The 14883-nt window shown below is 51.0% G+C and overlaps 8 protein-coding genes across 8 annotated transcripts; 2 read left to right on the forward strand and 6 right to left on the reverse strand.

Moving 5' to 3' along the window:
- Positions 1-308: 308 nt before the first annotated feature.
- BJX68DRAFT_238469 (rab-GTPase-TBC domain-containing protein) lies at positions 309-2110 on the forward strand. Its single transcript, XM_071040364.1, has 4 exons — positions 309-767; positions 816-947; positions 1001-1925; positions 2039-2110. The coding sequence occupies exons 1-3, from the start codon at positions 542-544 to the stop codon at positions 1882-1884; spliced, it is 1242 nt and encodes a 413-aa protein (XP_070898367.1). The 5' UTR covers positions 309-541; the 3' UTR covers positions 1885-1925; positions 2039-2110.
- Positions 2111-2251: 141 nt separating this feature from the next.
- BJX68DRAFT_238473 (transcription factor domain-containing protein) lies at positions 2252-5211 on the forward strand. Its single transcript, XM_071040365.1, has 3 exons — positions 2252-2498; positions 2572-3766; positions 3822-5211. The coding sequence occupies exons 1-3, from the start codon at positions 2432-2434 to the stop codon at positions 4972-4974; spliced, it is 2415 nt and encodes an 804-aa protein (XP_070898368.1). The 5' UTR covers positions 2252-2431; the 3' UTR covers positions 4975-5211.
- A 693-nt stretch (positions 5212-5904) lies between these two features.
- Positions 5905-7002, reverse strand: BJX68DRAFT_267544 (nuclear transcription factor Y subunit beta; the record flags this gene model as incomplete). Its single annotated transcript, XM_071045838.1, has 4 exons — positions 5905-6153; positions 6239-6366; positions 6421-6531; positions 6846-7002. 4 exons carry the CDS (start codon positions 7000-7002, stop codon positions 5905-5907), a joined length of 645 nt encoding a protein of 214 aa, XP_070898369.1.
- Positions 6513-8174, reverse strand: BJX68DRAFT_101792 (uncharacterized protein). The gene is made up of 4 exons (XM_071035743.1): positions 7748-8174; positions 7486-7687; positions 6846-7069; positions 6513-6531 (listed from the first exon to the last, which is right to left on the reverse strand). Exons 1-3 carry the CDS (start codon positions 8085-8087, stop codon positions 7060-7062), a joined length of 552 nt encoding a protein of 183 aa, XP_070898370.1. The 5' UTR covers positions 8088-8174; the 3' UTR covers positions 6513-6531; positions 6846-7059.
- Positions 8175-9432: 1258 nt separating this feature from the next.
- On the reverse strand, positions 9433-9984 carry BJX68DRAFT_267545 (putative prefoldin subunit 2; the record flags this gene model as incomplete). The annotated part of the gene is made up of 4 exons (XM_071045839.1): positions 9433-9465; positions 9518-9710; positions 9801-9891; positions 9945-9984. 4 exons carry the CDS (start codon positions 9982-9984, stop codon positions 9433-9435), a joined length of 357 nt encoding a protein of 118 aa, XP_070898371.1.
- Positions 9985-12849: 2865 nt separating this feature from the next.
- BJX68DRAFT_101838 (uncharacterized protein) lies at positions 12850-13631 on the reverse strand. The gene has a single exon (XM_071035744.1). It carries the CDS (start codon positions 13294-13296, stop codon positions 12892-12894), a length of 405 nt encoding a protein of 134 aa, XP_070898372.1. The 5' UTR covers positions 13297-13631; the 3' UTR covers positions 12850-12891.
- Positions 13317-13749, reverse strand: BJX68DRAFT_101841 (uncharacterized protein). Its single transcript, XM_071035745.1, has one exon. The coding sequence runs from the start codon at positions 13636-13638 to the stop codon at positions 13408-13410; it is 231 nt and encodes a 76-aa protein (XP_070898373.1). The 5' UTR covers positions 13639-13749; the 3' UTR covers positions 13317-13407.
- Positions 13649-14766, reverse strand: BJX68DRAFT_238482 (putative oligosaccharyl transferase subunit Dad1). Its single transcript, XM_071040366.1, has 3 exons — positions 14404-14766; positions 14115-14299; positions 13649-14004 (listed from the first exon to the last, which is right to left on the reverse strand). Exons 1-3 carry the CDS (start codon positions 14659-14661, stop codon positions 13938-13940), a joined length of 510 nt encoding a protein of 169 aa, XP_070898374.1. The 5' UTR covers positions 14662-14766; the 3' UTR covers positions 13649-13937.
- Positions 14767-14883: the final 117 nt, after the last annotated feature.

The raw sequence follows: 14883 nt of genomic DNA on the forward strand, positions 1-14883 counted from the left end.
ATTTTCAAGCAGCGAGTGAGGCAGTGTACCTGTGTTGTCTCGGGGTACATCATATCATGGTCGTTCAGCAGTGCTTTGGAGCTGTAGACCAGTTCTTGGTACTCCAGAGAACCCTTCGGAGGGGCTGGTGGGATGATCGAATGGATGAAGCTCACTGATGCCTGTCTGTACGGCTGACTCAGCGCCGACCGGAGAAATCACGTCGGCGAATCACGGGTGACGGGGCCGCTGCTGTGAGCCTCAGGCAGCCAGCAGTGGCTTTGCCTGATGAACGTCCATCCGCTGTTTGCTGCTTCTTGAAGTGCCCTGTCAGCTTAAACTCCGAGTTCTCAACATCAGCAGTTTCTGGGCACGTTATGAGCCGCATCCTATATGGAACCTTGCCCATGAGTAACCCGGCGTTTCTTCAAATGTGACAGGCAGAAAACTATTCGAAAGTCTTATGTGGCGGGAAAAGGAGCTATCACATCTTTCAAGTATACTCTTACCTTTCTTGAACTAGACGGCCTACTCGAACAACACTACTGCGCCAAGTTTGGAAATGGCAGATACTCCCAGCAGCCGCCAGGCAGAAACCGCCTTCTCAGAGTCTGAAAAGAACCTCACAGCTGAAGTCGTTGAGCACGGCTCTAAAGAGCAATCAGCTCGTAACGACGAGAAAATCAATGCTATCCGGCTGGCATGCGACACTCGCGATATAGACGCCTTAATAACTCTCGCTACATCAGAGGGTGGATTCCTTCAAGATGATCTTAGACAATTAGCCTGTATGCTGCCTCAAACATACTTAATGTCAAGCCTCACTCATTGACCAGGGCCTATTTTACTTCAATTCGATAAACACGCGCATAGAGATGAGCTTTCTCCCGAAGACGACATGCCGCCACATGGCGATGAAGAACAAGTTCAGCTAGACGTGAATCGCTCATTTGTGTACTATCCCGATTGCAAGTTTCTCCCTCCGCAGCCTTTACTTCCACTACTAACTTAGAGCGAACAGGCTCTGAGCAAGAGCTCTCATCGAAGAAGACCAAGTTATCGCGCATAATCAAGCGAGTGCTGCGGAACTACCCCATGCTGTGCTATTTTCAAGGCTTCCACGACATTGTGCAAGTCTTGTTATTAGTTCTTGGTGAAAGCCAATCTACACAGGCTGTCGCCCAGTTGTCTCTGCTACGTCTCAGAGACTACATGTTACCTTCACTTGCTCCGGCAGTGAAGCATCTACAGCTCATTCCCGCGATTATCGCATCGGCGGACGCAGACCTGAGCATTCGGCTGTCGGGCATGCGGCCATTCTTCGCACTTTCAGCGACTCTCACCTTGTATGCCCACGATATCCAGGAGTATAGTGATATTGCACGGCTCTTCGACTTCTTATTGGCTTGGGAGCCTGTTGTCTCCATATATCTCTATGCGGCTATTGTTCTTTCCCGCAGAAAGGAGCTTCTGGAAATTCCCCTCGACGAACCGGAAATGCTGCATTTTAAGCTGTCCAAACTACCCATCCCGCTGGACCTTGAAACTCTCATATCCCGAGCCGTACAGCTGTTCCATGATCATCCACCCGAGTCACTGCCGGCGGGGGTATGGAGGAAGATCCCGGGATGCAGTGTGTTGAAAACTTCTCGGGATGTCTCTAGGAAACAGTCCATCAAAATGGCCGTCGAACTATTCTATCAACAAACACACCAGCTCCGCCGCGAGGAGAACAAGCAGAAGTTCATTGGGTTTATCTGGAGCCACCGGCGAACCATCGGATCTGTCGCTGTGGCTGTCTTCATCGGCGCCATGTCCATCTGGATAAGGAAACGGGGGCTCGACAACTCGATACTGTCGTATGCTGATCGGTTTAGAGCAGCATTTCAAGGACGTCTTTTCTAACTCTCGCATTCCCCTCGACAATGCCAAGTGACAAAAGATATGTATAAAATTCTTAGCCTTATGACCATGTAGACTAGGCAGGTAAGGACCAGCAATAAAAAAAAAGAAATGTACCTGGATCGTACCAATCAAGTGCTTTGGTGGGGGCTTACAGAAGTATACAAGGGAAATCCACGCCTAAATTGGTGCGAGTTCACGCAGGCCCGGGATCAGACTTCACAGCCTCATTCAGTCTGACCAGTAGACCTGTCGATAATCAGGGAATGTCACCACTAATAATATCAGGCCATCTTTAATTCCATGAGTAAGTATGCTGATAAATTGAGTCTGGGCCCTCTCTCCGCACCCCACGTGACAGCCCCCGCCTTGCTCTTATCTCTCCGGCCCTTCTTCTCTCACCTGCACTTTAGTATTTCCAGCCAGGGAGCCATCTCACATTATGTTTTGCGTCCCCGCTGCTTCTCGCTAATTCTCGGGACGACATCCGCAAGCAGGAGAATGAAGCTGCCGATTTGCGGGCTCTGAATCCCTCGTCAATGCTTCGGCTATGTCCTCCACCGCGCAGCCCGCCAACCTGACCCCCGGCAGTCATGGTGTAAATAGGCGCAAGTCAGGTGCCTCCCCCAAAAGCTTATCTTTAACGCAATATCTCATATACCTTCGGCTCTGACTTTCTACACTTCTTAGGCTCGGCAGCCTGCATTCACTGCCATCGCAGAAAGGTACGATGTGACGCTCGTGTCGTGGGACTGCCTTGCTCCAATTGCCGCTCTGCTGGGAAGACCGACTGTCGCATCCACGAGAAAAAGAAACGTCTAGCAGTGCGCTCGATTCTTGACCCGGTACCAATTCGTTCTCGCCCGCCTACCCATGAGCAAGGCGCAAAGTCGTTCTCTCCCGCCACCCCGTCAGGCGAGACTCCTAATGCGTTTACAACTGCGTTCCGTGGTGTCCAGCCGGACCTGGTCACTGAATCCAATGTCGCGAGTCAAAGTAGCCACAGTCCCGTCACTCAGCACAATGATAAAGTCGCCGGCAGTATTGTCAACAATGGTGTTCGATACCACGATATGTCCCCTAATTCGAAGGTCCCAGTCTACAACCGCAACCCCGTTTCTGATGGTTCCGAAGGAGAGTCGCGCGCGGAAATCGAAAAGCGACTGGTGAAATTGATCGACGAAGAAGCATCGGATACCCGGGAGATACAACGAGGCGTACGAGCGATCTACGTTGGACATGAGCTCTCTAATATGTCATTCTTGATCCGCCAGCAACGTAACACGGATGACGACGTCTATCACTTTGCGGGGAACGAAATTCCCCGGCGACAGCTGCGGACAGGCCACGACCAGCTTCTTCTTGATGCTCTTACATTACCAGAGCCCGCCCTGGCTGATGAGCTCGTACAAGCCTATTTCACCCAAGTCAACACAGGCTACCCTATCGTCGAAGAGGATTTGTTTATGACCCAGTATCGCAACCGGGATCCGGCCGATGCCCCTCCTATTTTGCTCCTGCAGGCCATCTTACTAGTTGGGGCGCACGTTACCCGGCCGAGAGCCGAAAGAGATGCGCTAAAGGAGATCTTCTTCCGCCGTGCGAAGTGGCTGTTCGACAATCGTATTGAACGAAATCGCGATATCCTGGTCCAGGCTGCTCTTTTGCTCACATGGCATTCAGACGCTGCCGACGATGACGTCTCAGCCAACGCGCACTTCTGGATTGGGGTTGCCAGTAGGATTGCCACTGGCCTGGGGATGCATCGTAATCCTGTATGCAGTAGATTCGTGCCTCGAGACCGGCGAATGTGGAGGAGATTATGGTACATTCTCGTTCAATTCGACGTTATGGTTTCCCTTTCGTATGGTCGACCACAAGCTATGTAAGTGAGCCCTTTTATGCCTGAGCTGCCTGTTCGATTGGCTGATACTCTGTAGCAACCTCGAGGACTCTGATGTATCCCCATTGACAGTTTCTGATTTTGAGGGCTGCGGACCCGGCGTACAGGCCGACTTTGTGATTCATTTCTCAGAGTTGTGCACAATGATCTCGTACATTATCCGCGAACGGTTTGGGCTCAGAATAAGTGCTGAACGCCGCAAAGCCGCACTGCTAGAGGCAGATGAAGCTCTGGCGAATTGGTCGCTACGGCTACCGGATAGACTGCGTTTGCGCGCGTCGGATATGGATCCCTGGTCTGCCATGCTGCACCTTTCATACAATAATTTTTTAATTCTTCTTCATCGGCCTCACCCAAGAGCTTCGGCATACTCTGATGACTATGGTCCGCACGACGCTGAAATCTGCAGTGCAGCTGCTGGTGTGATTGCTTCCATATTCGAGGAATTGCGCCTGCACGATCGGCTGAAGTTCCTCTGGTACTCTGGCGTCCACACTCTGTTCACAGCGATGATCCAAGTTCGAGTCGAGCTGCGATTCTCCAATCCAGTTCTTGCAATCAACGCTCTACGCCGCTTTGACTCTGCCTCATATTCGCTGCGCGATCTAGCCCAGTTCTGGTCCCACGCTAGCACCATCTTACGACTATTCGAAGACTCAAGGCGCCTCCAAGAAGACCTCCGAACAGCAACCACTGACCGACCCCGCCGCTTCAGTAATCACAACCAAAGTAATACAACAAGCACTACCTCTCCGACAAAAGTCTCTCTAACCACCTCGCTTCCACCCACAAACCCGACCACTACCTCTGCAGCTACGAGCACCATAAACACAATCGTCACCACCCAACCCCAGTCTCAACTCCAAAGCACTTCCAACACCCATCTCCCCTACGACGTCCCAACCCCCGACTCCACTCCACAAGCCCAACAACAAACCCTAAGCCCGCACGCAACGCAACCCTTCGACACCTGGATTCCGTCCAGTAACCTCACACCCATGGACAATATCGATAACCCGCGCGAATTACTCGACTGGCGGCAACTGTTCTCATTCACTGATATGGAGGGGCCGGTCCTTCCATCGGTGATGGAGGGTATCACGGAGCTGGAGGATGAGTGGCGCCAGATCTATTGGCAGGAGACGCCCATGTCGGATCTGTTGCAGGATGGGGGGTGGATGCATGGGTGAACTCATGTCACTATATATTTGGTTAAATGATGGTATTCAAGAAATGGTTTTGAACATCGTATTGGGAGAATGGGCTTCAATGGGAGATGCTCTGTTGTATGAATCATGACATGACGGCCTTTTTGCTATATGGATATGTAATATCATATTTCCTGTTCTTGCTTTTTCTACTCATATATATCATTTATTCGTGTGAATATAATCCTCACGGCTCCTATGATCCTGGTCAAGGCATAACAGGGTATATACTGGGCTTAGCCAAGTCGCAGCCAAGTGTATGTAGCTAAGTATGTAGGGAGATGTATGACCTAATAAGGTGATATACTACTACTAAGACACCTTCCAGGCCTATTGAACTCTCTCAGTCAAGTCCCCGGCTCTTGATCAATTGACCACCCAACCACTTATTGCTCCATCGTCAACAAATTGGAGCACAAATAGATATGAACACGCAGTGAATAACAATAAGAAGGGGAAACCCCAGCAGTATTGGTATACTGCAGACAGCCATCTCACAGTGACATGGGACTCGAGGAGATCGCCTTCTGGGATTGATCGGGAGCATCCATGGACGTGTTGCGGTGATAGATGGCAGCGAGCCGAAGGCGCAAACGTAAAGATATAAAGCAAAGAAAACACGCGCTAAACCCCAACAAACTATGTCATATTCCTGTCCTGTGTTCCGTCGGTTGAGAAACTCCGATGTGTCAAAATTCATATGATCGTACCAACCCATGTGAATGCCATGTAGCGAGTAACACTCAAGAACTGTCGTGACACTCATACTGTGAAGTCTGAACGTAGTCTGGAAAAAAGCTGTTTCTCCAGCTCAAAAACCCGAGTCCGTAAAACCCTGAATCATTTAACGGACTCTGACGTCCTGGCATGGAGGTGGTCCACAGTCCTCCGCATGTTCCTGCGCGAACAAGGTTAATAGGACTCGCCACCCGTGCCGTTGTGACCCTGACCGCCCATGGGTGGGTATCCGTATGCACCGGTGTCCTGTTCAGAAGGGTCTAAGGTCTGATTCATGATGTTACCGGTGCTATCCGCAGCATCCGGGAAAGCGCCTCCTCCGGTTGCACCTCCTGGCCGCCCAACTGAGGGCCCAGTTGGGATTCCGCCATATTCGCTACTACTTGTGGGCCTGTTCTGATGATCTCCCCTTGCGGATTGAGTCTAGAAGTAGTTAGCGACCCATACCCTAGCACAAAAGCCACCGGGGCTAGAACAGAGTTGTCCAAGGACGTTGCACAGGTCTTACCTCTCGGTATTTCGACAAATAGATTTTGAGGGCTTCAGCATAGTTCTCAAAGCCAAGGGAGGTCATAGCGAACAATATGTCCTCCCCATTAACGGTCTTGCGCTTCTCTTGCTGACACTTCTCGGACGCTTCAATGGATAAGTATCAGCCGGATATGTACAACCAGGAGAATTTATTCTAACCTTCGCTGGTGATGAACGAGATAAATTCGCTCACACATTCTTGCATGCACTCTTTGGCTTCCTTTGCAATCTTTGCGTTCTCCGGCAACGCAAGTTTCATGATCCGGGCAACTACCCAGCAGATGTCAGTTTTTGGCCCGACGTCATGATGTGAAGAGAGGAAGAGGGCGTGAAGGGTGCCGTCGGACTGGGAAGCAGTAGGAGAAGAACAAAGAACGTGGGAAAAGGAAACACAAGGTTCAAGATAACCAAGTAAGCGGATACATGAAGGTGCTGAAAAGGGGGCGGCAACCAACGAGAAAAAAGAACGACGTCAAAGCTGGGGTAGTGCTCGGACAGCATGGCGACAGCGGTAGAGCAACGGTTAAACGTAAGGTACGCGCAAATCAGGCGAACAGAAGAAGCTGCAAGGAGACGCAACTAACCATTTGCGATTGGTAACCATCTATCTTGCTCCTTCACCTCGAACTCTCCCTGACCTTGCGCTTGGGTGTCTTGGTCCTTGTCCATTTGCTCTTGGTCTTCACCTGATTGAGCTTCATGTTCCACCTCAGGATCCTTTGGGGGAGAGGTCGACGACATGATTTTAGCTGTTCGCAGATGGGCAAGCGATACCGGTTTTGGAAGTGAGGATTATGTTCAAGCTCTGCTGGCATCCACGTCAGAGAGGCACACCACGCGATGAATGTTCGAATTCAGGGCTTGTGAACCAAGGAAGGGAAAAGTGTGTCTGGCTGGGCAGCGATTTGCTTCACAACAGCCTGAACAGGAACAAAAAAAGCAGTGGTCAGGGCGTGTGGGGGATTGGCAACGCGTCCATGACAACTGTGCCCTAGCGGTGAAATGACATGCCAGGCGAGGCTCTCATTTGATGAAAAGCATATGAAGAGTGCGCTAGACCACTCGGGGAGGCCTTTTTTTTAATTTTAATCCATAGAAATTTTATGTTTATCGGGCCAGAAAAGGATGATTTGGTGCCCAGGGACGGGGATAGTGCGCTAGGGTTCAGGAAACTCTCAAGCGGCTTGTTTGGTCGCGCCTGGGGGGTGAGGGGAATGGACTTACAGAAGGGCAGCGATAGTAGAGGAGAGTAACGTCAGCGATGCGCTCAAGGCGGCAGATCGGAAGTAACGCGGGCGATGCGACACGGAAAGTAAGCAGTGGGCCAATAATTGACAGCAGCACGTTGCGCAGAAAGATCCAACAAGAAGGGCACGAGTCGAAGATCGGGCTATTCTTTTAGGATTTGGATGCCTGTGGAATAGATCTGGCGACTCGAGTAAATAATTGGTCTGCTGGCACTGGGCTGGAGATGGGGAGCAATTACTGGAGACGCCGCGATGCGCGCAGCAGGCAATTGGCGAACCAGAAGTCCCTGGCTGAGAAGCACGATCACTGGCTGATGGAGTCTCGAAGTACAGACGAAACAACGCCAATAAATCCGGAATGAGATCGAGATGGCCCTCCTCCAAACGAGAGATGCTCTTTGAGGGCTGATGGCTCGATGATTGGATGAATTCGATCGAACAATGCTCGCAGGAGGGAGAATGGAAGAGAGAGAGGGAAGAGCTGCAGGGGATGTGAATTGCGCTGCTGAACCCCATGGCTGCTGGCCTCAGGTTCCTGTAACGGGGCTGAGACGGTTGGTTATTACCAGAATACCGCATTCAGCTAAGCGCGAGTCAGCCGACAGCTCAATCTTGAGGCTGCTGAAGTGGGGGCTCGTATCACAGCTGTAACACACGTGACTGTCCTTCTTTCCTTCCTGACATCATCAGCTTCACCGGACACAAATTCATGAACCTCATTCAGTATGAGTATAGTCTTGAGTCGAGCCATCATTGTGGATTGGCACTCTCCGTCATCGGCATTGAAGACAAACTGTGATTGTCCGACAACTCATATCTTGGCCACAGATCCTGCCAGGGATCTTTCTAGGGCGTCTTCCGGCGTCCTATCACCTCACTCATGGGCTGAAAATCTCCGTTAGGCTACTGGGGTTTGGAAACAGGTCAATAGAGGATTTTCACACCATGTTCATCCCGCTTTCCATCTTGAAGGTGGTTCACAACTTCAGGCATCAATCGCATCCTTATTTCAAGGAGGGGACGTCAACCCCTCGGCTGAAACACCGAGCAGCGCTGTCTGAAGACCGCAACGTGTAACCTTGGCAGCCCAAACTTGTTGTTGTTCTCGCTTTGACATCAAGAGCTTTTACAGTGTATGATGGAGACAGCTGTTCTGGAAAACAAAGCATTGATAAACTTCAGGCTCATGTGAAGCGGCCAACAGCGGCAGCTTTAACGTGCATATAATGAATTTACAGCGTGTCTAGACTCGAATTATCATGAGAGTCGTAGATGTAGCCTCAACTGCAGCCAAGGCAAACAAAGGCTCGCCTCAGTGCGCTTCACAAGCAATTAGCACTGATACTGATTGCGTGACCGGTTTGATCGAGTCGCCAACTCAGACAACCATGTGCGCCTAATTGCTGCATAGGCGCCTTAAGACGGTTGGCTAGGATTCACGCCACTACATCACTATCATCAAACTCAAAAATCGGCCTCGGACGCAGGAAAGCAATTTTGAAATGGCGTTCTTGAAGAACTAATGCAATATTTTCCATCGCTTCAGGCGGCCGATGAGTATCATGACAGGATATCTCCATCCTGGAAGCCTTGGCCTTTAGGCACGCGAAAGTGCAGAAGAGGCAGCCTCCGGCGATGATTCCTCTCCTGTGCTCCTGTATTGCATGACGGAACGGAAAGGAAACCCAGGGTTACTGCGCAGTCCCAAAGAACCGGGATAGTCTCGCAATTGTAGTCCCAGCTCTCGTACACATAAGCATTCCGTATTCCATTGAGCTTCACAAGCCGATTCCCGAGCTATAGCAAGACTCCTAAGTACGCCATTTGATATCGAGTTTACCCGCGATCTCGAAGCATATGGTACAATCGAGAACAATGCCCGCGATGCGCAAACTGCATAAATTTCATTTGACGTATCGTCTCATTATGGCTGCACGACTTGGATGTTGTTCTTTTTCTGTAGCGCCCATCATCAGTAATTTTCCTGGTGCTAGTATGAATAGACCAACCTTCCAATTATCCATCTCCGTCTGTTTTGATTTGTACTGCTTCAACATCTCCTCCAGAACTTGCCTCAACCCATCCGCATTTGTCTTCAATGAGGGTAGAACATCGTCAACCGTCCGTTCAACCAAAACTCCATTGACCATTCGAAAGCATGTCCGTTCCCGGGGCAGGGGCTCGAGGGTATCGATTACAAGTCTGCGAACGCATACATTAGTCTTCAAAGATACTAAAAACACTGGTGTGCACACTGAGATGAAATTTTTTTGGAGAAAGTAGTTGACTTACTTGTGCTCCTCAGCCTCCTGTTCGATTTCTCCAATCTTCTGGGCCAGCTGTTGGAGTGTGTTCTTGTAGTTTGTGTATTGAGCCTGGAGCTCTGTGCGATGTTAGCAGTATATCTTGGATATATAAATGGTCATGCAGGCGTACCTTGCTGCTTCTTCGAGCTAACTTGTGGTTGGCTGGCCATTGTGTCTGTGGCTATGAAATGCGGAGTTGTGAAGTGCAAACCTGGAATCATGATGCTGCGGGGCGGACTGTTATCGGCCACTTTCTTAGCCAAGCTTCTACACTACGTACAACGTACACCGCTTGATGCCAGTACACAAGCCTAAATGCGGTGTCCTAGTTACAGCTATGTCCATATTCCACTTTCGTAGACCATCATACAAACTCTTTTCAAAGAAGATTCATAGCATAGACACCAGTTGCACGTGACTTCAAGATATAGTTTGCAGTGTTTGGATCATGCTTTATCCAGTCCGCAGCGTTGCTTCTCAGCAGAACTTCCACAACTCCCAGGAAACAGCAATTCCGGGAAATCCTTCTCTTTTTGTTCCTCAAATCTCGTCTTGTCTATAGAAGTGCTTTATACAGTCCTCCTGCACAATGGCTTCAGGCGAGCCCCCAGCCAAGAGGCACAAAACCTCAAACCTTCCGGCGCCACTCCGCGATGCGAAGCGCAAAGACATCGACAACTGGGAGACAAACCGGATGCTAACTTCCGGCGTCGCCCAAAGACGCGATTTTGATGGCGACTTCATGCCGGAAGACGAAGAGGGCACCCGTGTCCATCTCCTCGTCCACGACCTCCGCCCGCCGTTCCTCGATGGCCGCACGATCTTCACGAAGCAGCTTGAGCCCATCTCGGCTGTTCGGGACCCGCAGAGCGATATGGCCGTATTCAGTCGGAAGGGAAGCAAGGTTGTGCGCGATCGACGGCAGCAGCGGGAGCGACAAAAGCAGGCGCAGGAGGCTACCACGGTTGCAGGTACTGCGCTGGGAAATCTGATGGGTGTTAAGGAGGATGAAGGGGATACGGCCGTTGCGATGCCTGTGGAGGATGTCTACAAGGGCGGGAACAAGTTTGCGCAACATATGAAGAAGCAGGATGAGGGGGGGCAGAGCTCCTTCAGTAAGAGTAAGACTCTCCGCGAACAACGAGAATACCTACCGGCGTTTGCCGTCCGAGAAGATCTATTACGGGTTATCAGGGACAATCAAGTTGTTGTGGTAGTTGGTGAGACGGGGTCTGGGAAGACGACACAACTTACACAATTTCTACACGAAGATGGCTACGCGAACTTTGGTATGATCGGATGCACGCAGCCCCGTCGAGTAGCTGCGATGAGTGTGGCCAAGCGAGTGAGTGAAGAGATGGAATGCGATTTGGGAGACCTCGTTGGGTACGCGATCCGATTCGAAGACTGCACCGGGCCAAATACGGTCATTAAGTATATGACTGATGGTGTTCTCCTCCGAGAGTCACTGGTTCAGACAGATCTTGACAAATACTCGTGTATTATCATGGACGAGGCGCACGAGCGCGCGCTTAATACAGATGTCTTGATGGGCCTGCTGAAGAAGATCTTAGCTCGACGGAGAGATTTGAAGTTGATTGTCACGTCAGCTACAATGAACTCTGAGCGATTCTCGAGATTCTTCGGTGGCGCGCCGGAGTTTATCATTCCTGGAAGAACTTTCCCTGTTGATGTGCATTTCTCTCGAACCCCTTGCGAAGATTATGTGGACAGCGCTGTCAAGCAGGTCTTGGCCATTCACGTTTCACAGGGGCCTGGGGATATCCTTGTTTTTATGACCGGGCAAGAGGATATTGAAGCAACTTGCGAGCTAGTGGACGAAAGGCTGAAACTACTAAACGACCCACCGAAACTCAGTATATTGCCCATATACAGTCAAATGCCCGCGGAGCAGCAAGCAAAGATCTTTGAACGCGCAGCTCCGGGAGTACGGAAGGTGATCGTGGCCACCAACATCGCGGAGACGAGTCTGACGGTGGACGGTATCATGTTCGTGGTAGATGCGGGTTACTCCAAACTCAAGGTTTACAATCCTAAGATGGGCATGGACACCCTTCAGATCACTCCAATCTCACAGGCCAATGCGAATCAACGGTCTGGAAGAGCTGGTCGGACAGGGCCCGGCAAAGCCTACCGTCTTTACACAGAAGTGGCGTACAAGAATGAGCTATATCTGCAAACAATCCCGGAGATTCAGCGGACCAGCCTTTCGAATACGGTACTCTTGCTCAAGTCACTCGGAGTGAAGGATCTGCTCGACTTTGACTTTATGGACCCTCCACCCCAAGAGACGATATCGACATCCTTGTTCGAACTCTGGTCTCTTGGTGCACTTGACAATCTGGGCGACCTTACACCCTTGGGGCGACGCATGACCCCATTCCCAATGGACCCGCCACTAGCGAAGCTTATCATCACAGCTGCAGAACAGTACGGGTGTAGCGAGGAGATGTTAACAATTGTATCGATGCTATCAGTTCCCAACGTCTTCTATCGACCAAAAGAACGACAAGACGAATCCGACGCCGCGCGCGAGAAGTTCTTCGTCCCCGAATCCGACCACCTAACTCTTCTACACGTCTACACACAATGGAAGTCTAACGGCTACTCAGACAGCTGGTGCATCAAGCACTTCCTGCACGCCAAAACCCTCCGCCGAGCCAAGGAAGTCCGTGACCAGCTCAACGATATCATGGTCGTGCAGAAGTTGCCCCTTGTCAGCTGCGGTACAGACTGGGATGAGATCCGCAAATGTATCTGCTCGGGTTTCTACCATCAGGCTGCACGCGTCAAGGGTATCGGCGAGTTTCTTAACCTTCGGACATCAGTTAGCATGGCGCTGCACCCCACCAGTGCGCTCTACGGCCTTGGCTACGTCCCGGAGTATGTGGTATACCACGAACTCATCCTCACCAGCAAGGAGTACATGTCCACTGTGACCGCTGTAGACCCTCATGTAAGTTATCCCTCACCTAACATATGGCCCAATGTCAAACTGACAAACTATAGTGGCTCGCCGAACTCGGCGGCGTCTTCTACTCCGTCAAAGAGAAAGGCTATTCACACCGCGAACGCCGCGTCACGGAATTCGAGTTCAACCGCCGCATGGAAATAGAGTCCCAGATCGCCGCGGACCGCGAACGCGCGGCCGCGGAGAAGCAGCGCGAGAAGGAAAAGACCGAGTCCTCAAGACGCAGAAATGAGGTCGAGGTTGGTGGCAAGTCATCTGTCGTGCGAAGGCCTGCAGCCGCTGCGAGGAAGATCGGTGGTGTTACGGCGTCATCGGCGCTGAGGAGCAATGGGTCCAGTACTCCTAATGGAGGAGGCGGTGGTGGTGGAAGTGTGGTCAAAAAGCCGCTGATCAAGCGTAAAGGGGGCCGCGCATTCTGAGCAAGTTCTTCGTCGATATTCGCCCATATCTCGTTGCGCTGCTGTCCGCGATTCGAGGACCCTTTCTCCATAAAGGACACGTTTAAACCGAGGCATCTCGGGTTATCAACCTGATGGCCTCATCTGGTCTCTCTCGAGACGAACCCAGGTTCAGAGAGTCCGCGGGCGAGGCCCGATGACCGTTAATGTCGTGGATAACTAGATATCGCCCAGAAACTAGAGTCCGAGGGAGCCCCCACACGCGCCTGCCCTTGGAATAGAAACTGGGCAATCATATATTGGAACACGCACAATGTTGACCAGAGACATGCAATGGAAGTGCAACGAGACCAACATGCTTCGACGCTCCAACTCTGATCGCACACGCGAACACCTAGAACTGAACGACTACGATGACTCTGGAAAAAGTACATAGATTATAGACCATGTATAATATACCCCATCCAGGCTTTCGTTTTATTTGGTATCGATAGAAATCAGATAGCGTCAAGTATAGTATACAGATATACTAGCCCCGACAACAGCGAGGGGCATAGAACTCGAAGCTATCGAAGATCATCTAGAATCATCCCATCTAGAATCATTCCACCAGGGAAAGACTCCACGCGAACAGCGCCATAACTTCACGTCCATCATGGATCGCCATCTTATCTCCATATCCAGGCACAGTAACCCTAACTGGCAAGTCCAGGTCCTCGGCAGCGGCAGCCCCTCAATTGATAAAGTTGATGCAGAAGAAATGCAGAATCAAGCTCCCAAAAACGAAATCCGCGAATGCCCTACAGTCACACAGCACGTTAGCACGGGCCCGAGTCATAGCCACACTGGATGCGCAGTGCCGCACAACCGAGACCTGAATATGACAGCAAGGGAAAGAAAGATCTCTCACCTCTCATGCGACACACCATCCGTATCCTTCCTACGACCAGTAACCCCCTTGCCCGCCTTCGCAGGCACCGAAGAAGCGCCCTTCCCGCTTGCACCTTCAACCGAGCTCGTCTGCATCCGTAAACTAGCCGTGAGAACGAATTGGCCGACTGCGGCGCAGAAGCCGCTTAGGAAGGCGTTGAAGGGCTGTTTCAAAAAAAAAATCCTTGTTAGCCAGCTATTCAACTCCTTCTAGTAATTCGCCAGAATCGAACAGAAGAAAATGAGGAAATCATTTAGGCCAGGCATACATAATTCCCTGCTAAGACGCAGTACGCGAACTGTACGCCGCCGACGAGGACCAGAAACGCCATGAAGGCATCCAGGAGCATTGTGCGCTGCGGCGTGGTGGTCAGGTACTGCTGCCAGACATGGACGGCAATATCGGAGACGGAGGAGTTTGCAGAGAGCGTCTTGGGTCCTGAGGAGAGTGTTGTTGTCGTTGATGAGAATGCGGAGGTGGATGGTGAGGGCGCGGAGGAGGTGTTGGCTGCGCGCTTTGGAGCCATTTTTGTTTCTCCCTTCTTAACGGGATGTGTAATCGCTTGTGTATTAGGGTGTATTGGGGTGTCTTAATAGAAAGATCAAGAGACAGTAACGAGGGTCGAAGCAATGGAGGATGACGAGGGAGTCGGAGCTCTGGAAAGCTGTCCAGTCCGGAGAGGTGGAGTTCACGTGACTTCTAAACATGAAGTATAAGAGCTGGTGACGAATCCTTCGATTCAGGGAGC

The sequence above is a fragment of the Aspergillus pseudodeflectus genome (assembly GCF_044049435.1).
Source record: "Aspergillus pseudodeflectus strain CBS 756.74 chromosome Unknown BJX68scaffold_25, whole genome shotgun sequence".
Classification (NCBI taxonomy): Eukaryota; Fungi; Ascomycota; class Eurotiomycetes; order Eurotiales; family Aspergillaceae; genus Aspergillus; species Aspergillus pseudodeflectus.

Bases quoted from the DNA above. Each gene is read 5' to 3' on its own strand.
- BJX68DRAFT_238469 (XM_071040364.1), top strand. From the start codon at position 542: ATGGCAGATACTCCCAGCAGCCGCCAGGCAGAAACCGCCTTCTCAGAG. The intron at 768-815 runs GTATGCTGCCTC...CTCATTGACCAG, and splicing joins TGATCTTAGACAATTAGCCT to GGCCTATTTTACTTCAATTC. The intron at 948-1,000 runs GCAAGTTTCTCC...TAGAGCGAACAG, and splicing joins ATTTGTGTACTATCCCGATT to GCTCTGAGCAAGAGCTCTCA.
- BJX68DRAFT_101792 (XM_071035743.1), bottom strand. From the start codon at position 8,087: ATGCGGTATTCTGGTAATAACCAACCGTCTCAGCCCCGTTACAGGAAC. The intron at 7,688-7,747 runs GTAATTGCTCCC...TCGAGTCGCCAG, and splicing joins CGCGCATCGCGGCGTCTCCA to ATCTATTCCACAGGCATCCA.
- BJX68DRAFT_238482 (XM_071040366.1), bottom strand. From the start codon at position 14,661: ATGGCTCCAAAGCGCGCAGCCAACACCTCCTCCGCGCCCTCACCATCC. The intron at 14,300-14,403 runs GTATGCCTGGCC...TTTTTGAAACAG, and splicing joins GCGTCTTAGCAGGGAATTAT to CCCTTCAACGCCTTCCTAAG. The intron at 14,005-14,114 runs GTGAGAGATCTT...GTGTGACTGTAG, and splicing joins GATGGTGTGTCGCATGAGAG to GGCATTCGCGGATTTCGTTT.
- BJX68DRAFT_238473 (XM_071040365.1), top strand. From the start codon at position 2,432: ATGTCCTCCACCGCGCAGCCCGCCAACCTGACCCCCGGCAGTCATGGT. The intron at 2,499-2,571 runs GTGCCTCCCCCA...TACACTTCTTAG, and splicing joins TGTAAATAGGCGCAAGTCAG to GCTCGGCAGCCTGCATTCAC. The intron at 3,767-3,821 runs GTAAGTGAGCCC...GATACTCTGTAG, and splicing joins TATGGTCGACCACAAGCTAT to CAACCTCGAGGACTCTGATG.
- BJX68DRAFT_101838 (XM_071035744.1), bottom strand. From the start codon at position 13,296: ATGGAGAAAGGGTCCTCGAATCGCGGACAGCAGCGCAACGAGATATGG.
- BJX68DRAFT_101841 (XM_071035745.1), bottom strand. From the start codon at position 13,638: ATGTACTTTTTCCAGAGTCATCGTAGTCGTTCAGTTCTAGGTGTTCGC.